The sequence below is a fragment of the Struthio camelus genome, chromosome 6 (genome assembly GCF_040807025.1).
Source record: "Struthio camelus isolate bStrCam1 chromosome 6, bStrCam1.hap1, whole genome shotgun sequence".
Classification (NCBI taxonomy): domain Eukaryota; kingdom Metazoa; phylum Chordata; class Aves; order Struthioniformes; family Struthionidae; genus Struthio; species Struthio camelus.
This window is the reverse complement of record NC_090947.1, coordinates 19,558,306-19,570,613: the sequence shown is the minus strand read 5'-3', so window position 1 is coordinate 19,570,613 and position 12,308 is coordinate 19,558,306. Positions and strand designations below refer to the sequence as shown.

Genomic DNA, 12,308 nt, shown 5'->3' with positions numbered 1-12,308 from the left:
TTGCTCTTAAGCAGCAAGCTATTTCAGAAATGTTCCTGTTTTGAATGCTCCTCCCTATTTTGTTTACTGCTGGATAACACTGGGATGATCAGGTTATTATAGTAATATCTAATGCTTTTTAATGTAAGAGAAAGGGTATGGAAAAAGGTTCTTTTTTTTTTATGTGTTAAGAGAATTTATTTCCAATCTACCAGGTTAGCCTGTCATTCAAACTTAAGCTGTAGCTGTTGTAAAGTTATTAGAGAACCTGGTGAATTGAAACAAAATTTCCTTTTGAGGATCTTTCTTCTATAGGATAGTTATAGGGTGATAAGGAAAAAAACCCCAAAACAATAAGAACAGTAGCAATGTCTCTCTCCAGGTAAGCACTAGATGGTATTTAATGATTTGCACAGAAAAGGCTACAGCCTATCTTGCAGTTCCTGTTGTCATTATTTCTATTTAAGATGCAGATTTTTTGTCAGCTATTACTCTCTAACTAGATGCTGAGATTAGGACACTTGCGTAAGACCATACTATTTTTATCTATTCTGTCTAATCATTCAATAAGTAATTCTTGCTCTGATTCTGGCAATATTCATCCTGAGCGCTCCAGAATAAGGCTGCCAGTTTGGTTGTGTACCTCACCAATTATATTGCCTCTATCCAAAACTACAAGTAGTTGTTCTTGTTGAATAAGACTCAGGTTAACCAACCTCACAGGCAAAGTGAGTGCATACAGAATAGACTACAGTTCCTTAACAGTCTTTAACGGTTTCCTCTGACACAATGGGAAATTTTCTTTTGGAGGCAAGGATATCACAGTTAGGAACGTACTGCCTGTGGTCTACATAACATTAGCCTATTTACAAGATACTGAAAGTAACTCAGCTTGCGTCTTGTTAGACTTTGGTAGTTAAATTTGCATAGGTTCCTCCTTCTCTGAGCATACTTAATATTCAGCAACTCAGAAGGCTGAGCAAGACTCTCTGTGTATTTGCACTGACAAGTTGGTGAAGCTTTTGTGGTGTCTTTCATGGAAAATAAGAGGAAAGAGTCTGATGGTGCAGAAATTCCTCTGATAGCTTTTCTCTTTTTGTCCTCCATGTTATCTGATTCGAATGCTGGGAGATGAGCACAAAGGAAAAGTGCCAGAAAGAGAAAAAGCAGTGGGACTTGAATATATGTAGGGTCTGAAGGGAAGGCAAAAAATAAATAAATAAATAAATAAAATAAAACAGAATATATTTGGGAGATTCAGTAAGAGATAGGAGCTAAGCTGGAAGAAAAAAGAAGGAAGAGAAACAGATCGTGGGTGTGGAAAACCTGCCATCACCACAGTACCCTAAAGAACTTTGATTTGACTCCAATAACACAATAATCCTCTGCTTTCAGTCACACCAGCTGGCTAAATATGTTATATCTTCTCTTTAACTGACTAGTCCAGAAACAGTCTGCTGCAGTTATGACTGCTGCTGTCAGTTACTGTGTTAGCTCACGTAGCTAGAGGTTTGTGCTGGGAATCTGATTTGAAAGGAATCAAATTTAGTTTGAAGTACCAAACTTAATAACTTAAAAGAGGGGGAGGGAATACCACATGATAGAAATAGTGCTTTTGAAAACATTATGGTTATATTAAAATAAATTATGAGGAAGTTACAGCTACAAAATCAAATATTCAGAAATTAGGAATTATCAAATGAAAGACACTCAGGGATACTGACCTACTAAACATATTTCAGCTCCTTTTCTTGTTACCATCTCTACTGTGGAATAGTTTTTTGATCTTTTACTGGGGCTTTCCTAAATAATGCATCTTACCTGATTCTCTTGTTGGTGCCACAAACAAATGTGCAGAACCTGCTCAAGTCCTTGGCGTTGGTGTTTAAGAGATCTGTCCAGTTGCCGTCTCCGGTCTTGTAATAGTTCAAGGAGATTGTCAATTTTCAAGCAGCTGCTGTGGGCTCCCTGAATCAGTTCAGGATTTGCATTTGGCCCCTCAGATTTGAATCCTTCTATGAATTCAGTTAGCTCTTGACTTTTGTTTAAGAGGGCCAGTGACTTTTCCAAGAGCTCTGTAAGAACAGAATTTCATAGGAAAAAAATGTGATTTTAAATGTAGTGGCATACGTTAAATATTATTCAAGCATGTTTAAAACTATATACCAATTAACACACACAATTACCATACACATATACAATGAACAGAAGTTCATACATTGCCTGAATATGTTATAAATACTGTCTTCTAGAAAGTTTATATCCTAAGACATTTCAGTTTGGACAGCTATTGTATAAACACATCAAAGTATAAAGGGGTGTGTGCGCCTGCATGCACGTGTATGTGTGTGTGCATGCAAATGTGTGTGTGCGTGCATGTATATATGTATATCTAAAGCATAACAGTGCACAGACAACCAAGTGATATTGTTTTCTCCAAGCCAAGTGCTTGTTTTCTAGTTTCCTAAGACTCAGCAAAGCTCAAGTGAAATTTTCTACCCTGCTTTCTGTGTGGGTCAGTAGCCTCTTTTTTTTTTTTTTTTCCCCTTTGTGATGCAAGTCAAATTCAGGGGAGTTTATTAAAATTTAGGGTTTTAGAGGTTTTTTACACCTAGTTCAAGATCTTTTTAGCAGACAAAGACTAAGATCAGCATTTACAGGTCTTTGAAATAAAAAGTGTTTTAGGAAAGGACTCAGGAAGAAAGAGGGTCCTCAAAGCCAGAAGAAGAGGCAAGATAAGCAGGGAGAAAAATATAAGCAAGGAACGTTTGCAAGGAGTTACTAGTGAAGCAGCAGTATGACAGACAGCAAACAGCTGGAATATTCATCTTCCCAGCTAAGCACATGTGCTGATAGGGTGCTTTGGCCTGAACTAGCTCTCCACCTTTCATGTGGAGTGGTTAGGTAAAACACACAAGTGGAATGCCTCCACCTCTCCAGCAATGAAGGGCTAACAAGAGAATTTAGCATCCAGGAGCTCACCGAGACAGCGTGTAAATTACACTTCTTGCCTTCCAGGAAGGCAACAGAAAATCTGAAATATTCAATTTCAGTCCATCCAAAACAGCACACTTCTAAAAATGTGTAAATATGCAAACTTTACATATCTGGGCCTTTTTTATTCTCATTTGAAATGCAATTGTTTCAAAACTTTTTTTTTTTTTTTTTTTTAAGTGAGAAATACTTGTGACAAACTACTCATCACATACTGGTAGAGCCAATGTTTTGTAAAGGTCATATTTTCAGCAGTCTTGCTTCAAATTAAGCAGATTGTGTCTTCCTCACAGAAAATAAATACTATTTTTATCAAATAGTTCACTACCAGTTTTCCAAATTTGATGCAGTTAAGAAAGGTAAGGGAAAGGGGAATCAACTGCAATCACTTCTCTCTGACTGAGGAAAGAAATATCCCTTTCAAAGCCATCTTTTCTCTGGCAAACCACTTCATCTAATTCTAACAGTTACAGACCCTCTTTTCAGCAGTGACAATACACAGTTGTCAGATTTAAGTTAAAATTGCAATACGGTGAGCGCTTTCCGCCATGAAGATTGAACTCGAACCTCCAAATCCCATGTTAGAGTTATCTGAGATCAGTTCTCTATTCTCTTCAGAGGAATACCTAGCATTCAAGGTAGCTATGTTTTAATACAGTAAAATCTTTCTACATTGAGAGTACCGTAACATGGCAGAAGATGCTTCTCATGAATGAGCAAAGAGAAGTAATAGGAAAAAATTTGTCTAGGTAATATACATGCAGGATGTTTGTGGTGGAAGGGGAGAGGGCACCTTGTTACCAGAGTGGTAGGGTTGTGGCTACAGCACCTCTTAGAACAAACACAACAACTTCACAGAGTAGTAAAACGCAGCACAACTCCTCAAAGTCAGAGGTAGAATGCAGGGAATTCATGTATGCGACTGTCCAGCTGCCAGCTATAGCTCACAGTTCCCATCCTCACTTCATTTTTGCCTCAGACTTCACCCCTAAATACAGGGGAGCAAGGGTAAAACTTACCTTTGGGCCACTCTCAAGAAGCTGTGGGACTCTAAAGGGGACTGGTACTAGAGCTGATTGGAAGCTTTTGCATGGACTGTTTTCCATGGGAAAATGCTAATTCACTGATAGGCATGTGTTGACGTTGATGAACTTTCCAGTGAAACATACACATGGTTTTAGAACTTGCTTGCCAATCAGCACTGAAAGTCAGCTTAGTTTCTTAGCAGCTCACTGAACCTGGACTGCCTTAAACTCAGAACACAAAGCCTAGAACTACGTGCTCTGCAGCAACAAACATGGAACCATGAGAGAGCTAGCTCAAAACCCAGGAATTGCATAGCTTTCGGGAGGCATGTTCAATTATTTCACCATTATATTTTCCCAATTAGAATATTTTCACATTTGTTCTAAGAGGTTTTAAAAACAAATAGGCATGGGAAGAACAGAATCATCTTTCAAGGAGTCAGTGCACACTATCAGGAAGGGAATACTGCCTGTACCTTTTGTATGATGCTCTTGTTGCAGAAGGAGTTCTCTCAAAGAGTCAACGTTTTCAAACTCTTGGGCGTTTTTGAGGAAATCTTCAACTTGGTCAATTTTAACAGCAAACTGCATTAGAAAAATAAAGAGTGGAAAGAAGAACAGTACAATTATCTTTTACAGGACTCCATTATAATCTATGTATTTTAGGGCAAATTTATGAGAATTGAAAATTCTCAGAAAAAGATAAGCATTTCTAGTGACTGCTAGCTACAGGTGCTTTGTGGCCTCTGTGCTTCTTCAGTTTTTCTGAAGTTTTCATTTGACTGAAGGAACTCAATATTCAATTGATATATTCTGTAATTACAGTTTGTCATTTTATGATGTGTCACTTTGTGATGATTCATAAATCATCTTTCCTACACAGTCTTCAAGACCATTGAAAATTCTTTTAGAAGAATCTATGAATTTTAAAGCCTTTTGTAAAGACCCATTTTAAATGAATGAAACCTTTAACTTAGGTCTCCATCCCAGAAATTCTTTCTCATATTAAAATATTAAGTTCACAACATTTGAGGGAAACATCAGACAGATACAATCTTCAAAGCAATCTTATGAAGGTAGCAATGAGTAGCAAATTTAAGCTAATACAATGGTAAATAACTGATTATAGTGGATCAGCACTATATCTATCATGAAGACTGAAGTTAGCTTATTTTTTTACAGTTCATTTTTCCACGTATTCCATGTTTTAAATATTGAAACATGCTGTACTTCAGGGAGATCTGGAGCAGATCTGGTAATGCAGTTCTGAGATCGCATGAGCAAAAAACTGCCAAGACAGTCCGATTATACTCTATAGAGTAATTAAAATGTCTTGAAATCATCTGACTCACATTAGGATTGCAGAGTGATTTCAAATGGATATTACCCCTTAGAACAGATTTCACCCATGGAAAGGTGTACTGAAAAATTATTCAGAGCACCAATCAGAACAACAAGGCGGTTTGGAACAAAGTGATAAGTCACAAACCTTTAAGCGTGACTATTAGACATTCTTATAACATACAAAGCACTGCTAGTCAGTATTATTCATGATGCATTTAAAAAGATTTAAATCAGGAAATCATTTCAGCTAGCTACACACTTTTCCTTTTGTTAAACCTATTTTTTTTTTTCCCTCATCAGCTATGTCCTATTCCTTCTGAATAATTTCATTGTGTAGTAATTAGCAAACCAGACCCTGGCCGCCTAAAGCTTTGATGAAACCCTGACTAAGAATGGAATTTTTTATTTGGCTTCCATCTTTAAAGGTGCATTGCCAAGTATGAGCACCCTAACCCAAGTTATTAAAAATCTAGACCCAAAGATCAGGCTAAGATACAGAATTTATCAATTCTCTTGCTTGATTGCAAGCATGAAGAAATTAAGATAGTTCACATTTGTATTTCAGTGTAATCAAAGATGTTGAAACCTGTGGTGAAATTAAGAAAGATAAAAAGTAAGCTCAATGCTTTTTTTTTTTTTTTTAATCTATTGTTCTATGTTTTTCTCCCTCTTGATCTGTATGCTATGAAACAAATCCATTACATGCCAACATTTGGGATTTGAGTTCTGATTTTCATTAAAGAATATTCCTGAGATTAAGTTTGCTCTTTATCACAATAAAAAAAAGATTAACATAATCACAGGCTGTCTTTTAAAGAAAAGGCTTTCCAAAAGAAATTTAAACAATTCCTATTTAAACCAATATTGCATTTCTTCTTTGCATCTATATCTAATGGGTATGATTTGTGCCCTGCTCCAGCTGTGGCACATTGCTTTAGTGATATAAGCCTGTTATAGGGCCAAATCAAGTAGTCCCTTAAGGATTTACTCTGCATTGGGTCAACCTTTGGTTGTAGATAAATTCATCATAGTGATACCTATGCTAAATCTGTAGCAATCTCTTTGTATAACACAAATAACCAGGACACTGTAGTCTCCCCTTGGAACTCTTAGGACAGTTGGCACTAGAATGGTTGCTTCCGTAATTTAAATGTGACACTAGACCATTGCAGAAGCAGATTTATCAGGGAGAATTGTTAAACCTTGTTTAAACAATTGTTGGTGTCTGAGCCCTGCTCTTTGATGGATGGTACATACTTTGAAATAAAGATATGAAAACTTCACATTATTGAATGTCTAACTCCTGGAGCAAATTCAGCCTACTTTTGTAATGCCAAGATCCTCTTAATAACTCCAGGGATGTGAAGAGAACAGAAGGCAGGGGGCTACACAGAGCAAGCTCACACCTGCAGGCTGTGGAAACCCTCAGGTTTTGTTCCCTGAGCTTTTATTCCCTGCATAGCTGTGAGTCAAGATAAGAGATACAGAGAAAGAGATAAACAGGGGTAATGACAACACTCTGAAATCTCTCACTGGCCTCACACAATTGTCCGTTGTGCATGGCTGCATATGGAGATCTTCAGTAAAGTTAGACTAAAAGCAAGTTAAACTAAAAATTAGTTTGTAAGTGTAACTGTAACAGCTGTACATATTTCAGTGTAAAATCTTAGTGGTTAGTCTTTAGTGAGCATTAGTGAAGGCATCCAAGAATTTAGCTCTTTCAGTGTCAAATAAATTAATCATAAGGAATGAAACATGTTCTGGAGAACATCCAGAGCCACTGAATTATGTACTTTACATTTTGGTCCAGTTCCATTTTTCACTGTCATTTTTCTGTCAAGTAGAAATTTTGGATATGTCATGACTAAGATATTTCTGAAAGCCTCTATGTTTTTGGTTCAATTTCATCTTTAACTATCCAGAAAAAAGGAAAAAGAAGGATGGGATGCATCTAGGGATTTTTTTTTTTTTTTTAAAATCGACTGAACCTTTAAGAATGCAATGGATATATAAAACAAAGGAAATACACACGAGTTCCTGCAAGATATGGGAAGTTTCAAATTGAGAGTCATTTGATTCTAAATACAAACCTCCAGAGCATTCTCGAAGAACACTGCCGTAAGTTCCAGAAGTGCCCTTCGCTTCTGTAACATAATGATGAGGGCATCCCATGCATCCCCAAGGGTCTCTGCCATAGCATCATACACCTGGCTCTGTTCTTTGTTCTCCTCTGCAGCCTTGTCTGCTTCACGCAGCAGGTCCCACACTCGGTCTTCCAAAGTCTGACAAGAGGAAAAAATGAACAAAGAAATTCATAAACAGAACTCAAAACACCATGTTGATGTTGGCCTAAGGATACCTTTTCAGTGGAACTGATAAATCATCCACAACTCTCCTACTCTTGCTCTATTTTCAGTTCCTAATGACAGGAGTGTTGCTGTTCCTGTATGTTTCACAGCAAGCTTCTGAATTTCTCTCACACTTAGAGACAATATTTTCATGCAACTTTATTTAAAAATGAGTGTTAAGGGAATCTATCATTCTACCTCTTAAAAATACTAGAATCTGGATTTAATCTCCTTGAATATAAATCTTCTTGCACGTGTTAGCGATGAAAATATTTGAGATCTTCTTTTCATATGCCATGATATAATGAGTTTATTCCCCCCCAAAAAGTCTAAAGGTTTGTCACGTAACTTACTTCAAGTCTTCAATGATTTCAGTACAATCCAGACAAGAGTAGTTTGAACATATGCGTGTTGTCTCTAGAAAAAACACTTTGAGTATGTGCAATGTTTCCTATTCTGCTTGCTGTGTTGCTCAAGTTGGCCACATGTTCTCAATACTCATTTTCACACAAATATTCATATTGTTAAGAAAATCATTCTACTGTGTTTCATTCCCTTTACTAACTTTACCATGAGAAAGATGACCGCTGGGCCATTTCAAGCTTACATTAAAATCTTTAGTGTATCAAAAAAATTGATTAGCATTTGTTCTAAAATTTTTTCTTCACCTTGGGTGTTTATCATGAGCAAAGTTAATGAAGTGCCAATTTCTGCTGTTATTACAGATGCTATCACATGAACGTGTAATGGGAAAAGAAATTTATATTAGGCAAATTAAAATCTATGATAGCTCGTTCTCAAGACAGAGCTTCCAATAAGACTAAAAAATAGCAAAACTTGAAATTCCCCTGACAGATCAAACTCAAAAGAGGAGATTGCAGAAAACTAATTCTTAATTGTTCTAAGCACAGAACCAGTCTCCAGCCTTCCCTAGACCTTGTATACCACACAAAAATAATAATTTGAACTGAAAGGGTTGATCACTTCTCTCTAAAAGCAGTACTATGAGAATGGTATAATAACAAATGAAGCTTTTATTCTTTTATAAAAAGAATAGAACGAAATTATTTTAACTTATTTTTATACAGAGCCAACTAAGAAAAATCAGAGAATTGTTTTACCAAAATCCAATCTATGAAGAAAACACATTCTGACATAGCACAGCAGTAAAATAAATGGGCATAAGAGCACATCCACCACTGCAATCTTCTTCGCAGTATATCGAAAAAGTTTCATTATTATCTATAGTATGAATCTACACTTATCATTTAGTGAGAAACCTGTAACAAAGAGCACCTAATCAAAACTCAGTGTTTCAGAGAACAACACATACTCTTGCTTTTACTTTCTGAACAGCAACACTGCTGATGGAAACTGCTGCTTTCTAATCCTTCTGCAAAATCAACTTTTTGTTCTGTTGAGCCAATCCCTATCCTGACAATGCGGAAATAAAAGACCAAATCCCCCAAATCCTACCTGCTCTGTACAATTAACATCTATTTAAAATGGTGCTCTAATTTGAAATCAGGTGAGTTCCACGAGGTAGATACCATCACTCTGATATCAACTATTGATAGCAACTGTTTTATACCTCCATTACACCAGAGTGAGATAAGAATCAGATGAGGAAAAAGAGTTGGCTTTGAGAACCTAATCCATAATACTTCAATCATATTTTATTCAGGAAGGCTTATCTATCTGATAAGGTAACTAAGGGTTGTTGCAAGGGTTTGACAAGTCTTATATGCAGCAGTTAGAATCCTTAAAGAAGGGTACAGATTCATGATAATTTTTATATTGCAGAAATTATTTGGTTGTATGATTAAGTACAATTTAAAAATCAGCTTCATCAAACTAATGATAATTGTCAGAGTTAATGAACCAAGCTCATGCAAATTTTAAAAGAAAATCCATCTTTCACTGCAACCCTCAACACAGTTCTTTGAAGACTACGTTATTTGTTTTCCTTTTACTGGCTTGCATCATTATTACTCAAATATTTTTAGATTACCAAAGCTATAAAAATCATATTGCCCATGCAAAGTTGGATTTTCCTAAATACGTGCACAATCTCTTCAGAGTAAACAGAACCTTAATAAGCTAAACTGCAAACATTAACCCCAAAATGCTACCTGTGTTGGATGAATCCAAGCCAACAGCTCTAAAAAGTTTATTTTGCTTCCTAGCACCTAGAAAAAGATCTGTTCTGTCTCAGTCTAACGGAAGCTTTCAGGTCAGACTGGGGATGAAGGCAGAGAAGGTCAGAGCATAAAAGGAGGTAGTTTTCTACATCCCTGTCCTTCCTTAGTCCTATCCCCATTGCTAAGCCAGCTTGTGTCACAGAATAAAAGTAGTATCATGACAGCATATGCATGAATGAAATACACGGAGAATGTGACTTCATCATCGTCTTTGCATCTGTGATTGATGCAAAATATGACGTTAACATAGAAATATACTTCAGTAGGCTTAGTAGATATAGCCTAATATGTTCTATCAGTGGAACATCTTTTTAATCTTTTTGATGGAGAAATCATTTTCAAAACTTTTTCATGAAAAGCATTTGCTCTTGGCATGTAACTTAAGTTTGACTTTACTTGAAAAAGTGAATGCCATAAGCCAAAAAAATAAAAAAATGGAAAACTGTGTTGTCATAACTCTATTCATTATGCCCACTTTCCTCTATTTGTAGGATTTCCTCACCATGGCATTTCTCTTTCAGTGGAGAATGAAACTATGAGATGCCCAAAGCAGATATTCCATAGGCAGCATGACTACAGCAATACGGCCACATCAGAATTCTTAGTATTTAGTCAAAATCTTTCTGCGGAAAAATAAAAACATTCACATTAAGGCTAGGTGATGGCTAGAAAACAAATTTGTAGATATGCTAGTAGTCACTGTTATCAGCTAAAATTGACCAATGGGTAGGGATTATTTTCCTAATATTTGTCAGGGAAGTTAGCAAAAGGGTAGTATATAATACTTCTAACTCTTTCAGAAAATAGACAACAGTTTATGGAAAGTATTGACGGTCTGTGTTTTTTTTTAAATAGTAATTGTCTTCAAAAGTAAACTACAGGCATGACGACTGCATAATCTTGCCCATTTGCCCACATTGCTTACTTGTTTGAGAAACACAGATTAAGCCTTGAAATCTCCAGTGGTCACACAATACTTACAGGAAGAAGCCACTTACTTCAGCAACAAGGCCACTGTGCCCATCTCTTCAGGCCCCCCTACTCTATTTCCCATCGTGTCCCTGGTTGGTTAATTTCAAACATATTAATAATGCAGTCACATTTCTAGCATGTTGTACAATGCTGGTAAAATTGGTGATTAAACTCATTGTATGCTATTTCTTTCTAATGTTACTGATTATGCTACTACATTTGTTTCTAAGCTTTTGCACAAGGAACACTATTGAACAATTTCCTTAACTGAAGCTATTTGCCAATAGGTAAGTAGACACATAAAACTATAATATGCTTCTCTCTCTAGATGCGTAGTCTATACGTACAATAAACATATTTTAGTCTTCCAAATTATTTCTAATGTCAGCTGTTCCTGCTATCACTTATTACATTTCACAAACAGCATAAAGGCAGGATATGGCATTTATGTTCCTTCTGAACAGACCTAGATATTGATTCTCAAAATCTATTTCGAAAACACAGCCAGAACGTGCACAAGATTGTTTTAAAGGCTACCCCAATAAAAGTGTAAAACAAAACGATCTTTCTGTTACCACGAAGACAATGTCAAGGATAAACTGACTAGCTTTTCAGACAAATAAAGTTATTAGTAATTCTTCATGTTGCACTGCTCTGTGCAGCGTTCCATTTCATCAAAATAATGAATATTTTCTAACTACACATCATAGCCTAACATGAAATGCCTAAGGCCCTTTGTGTCTGCAGGGCACAAAAATGCTTCACAATCTTTTCTAACAAGTCATCCTACTCAAAGCAATAAATAACACTTCAGATACACATTTCAACACTCATACTATTTCACTCTTAGAAAAAGATTCTAGAAAAATCATGAGTCAAGAAGTGAAACATTAATAAAAAAATTAATCGTTTTTCAAAAATTATCAGGCAGAGAAGCTGTGAGATATTTGACAGAAACCTGAATTTTAATGAGTTTGTTTTTGTTGAATGGACTTAACAGAGTTTTCCAGTAAGGCCTGAACTTTCTATTTCAACCATTTTTGGAATGAGATGTTTCAGTTTTCTGTTTTGGCATGGCTTTTCTACTTTTAATGTAATAGAAATCAAAATTAGGATTAAACGTTTTGAGATTTATCATTTCAACGGAGCAGAAACAAATTCAAGAGGATTTTGTTTCATGGGAAATTTTGATTTGGGGTTTATTTTTCCAGTTTCCACAGTGGAAAAAGTAAGAAACACATCCAGTTTTATCATGTGGTAGTCTTATTTCTCACTATTACGTGGCATGCACATATACAGAGTACTTTTCACTTCATATACTATTTATTTCTTTTTATGATTTTTCACTTCCTGTGATCACACAAAAAAAACCATAGGATGGTATGTTTCTTTAGTCAGCTCCAAGGACCTGCAATGAAGCTTGACAATATAGGGAACATCTTGCA

At 36.0% G+C, this 12,308-nt stretch overlaps 1 protein-coding gene across 1 annotated transcript in view; it reads right to left on the bottom strand.

Moving 5' to 3' along the window:
* The window catches only part of CCDC141 (coiled-coil domain containing 141), a 93,620-nt gene that overhangs the window by 66,821 nt on the left and 14,491 nt on the right, over positions 1 to 12,308 (bottom strand). Inside the window, 3 exon segments of the mRNA XM_068948403.1 lie at positions 1,801 to 2,054; positions 4,475 to 4,583; positions 7,433 to 7,624. Of these exon segments, the coding sequence (XP_068804504.1) occupies positions 1,801 to 2,054; positions 4,475 to 4,583; positions 7,433 to 7,624 (555 nt within the window).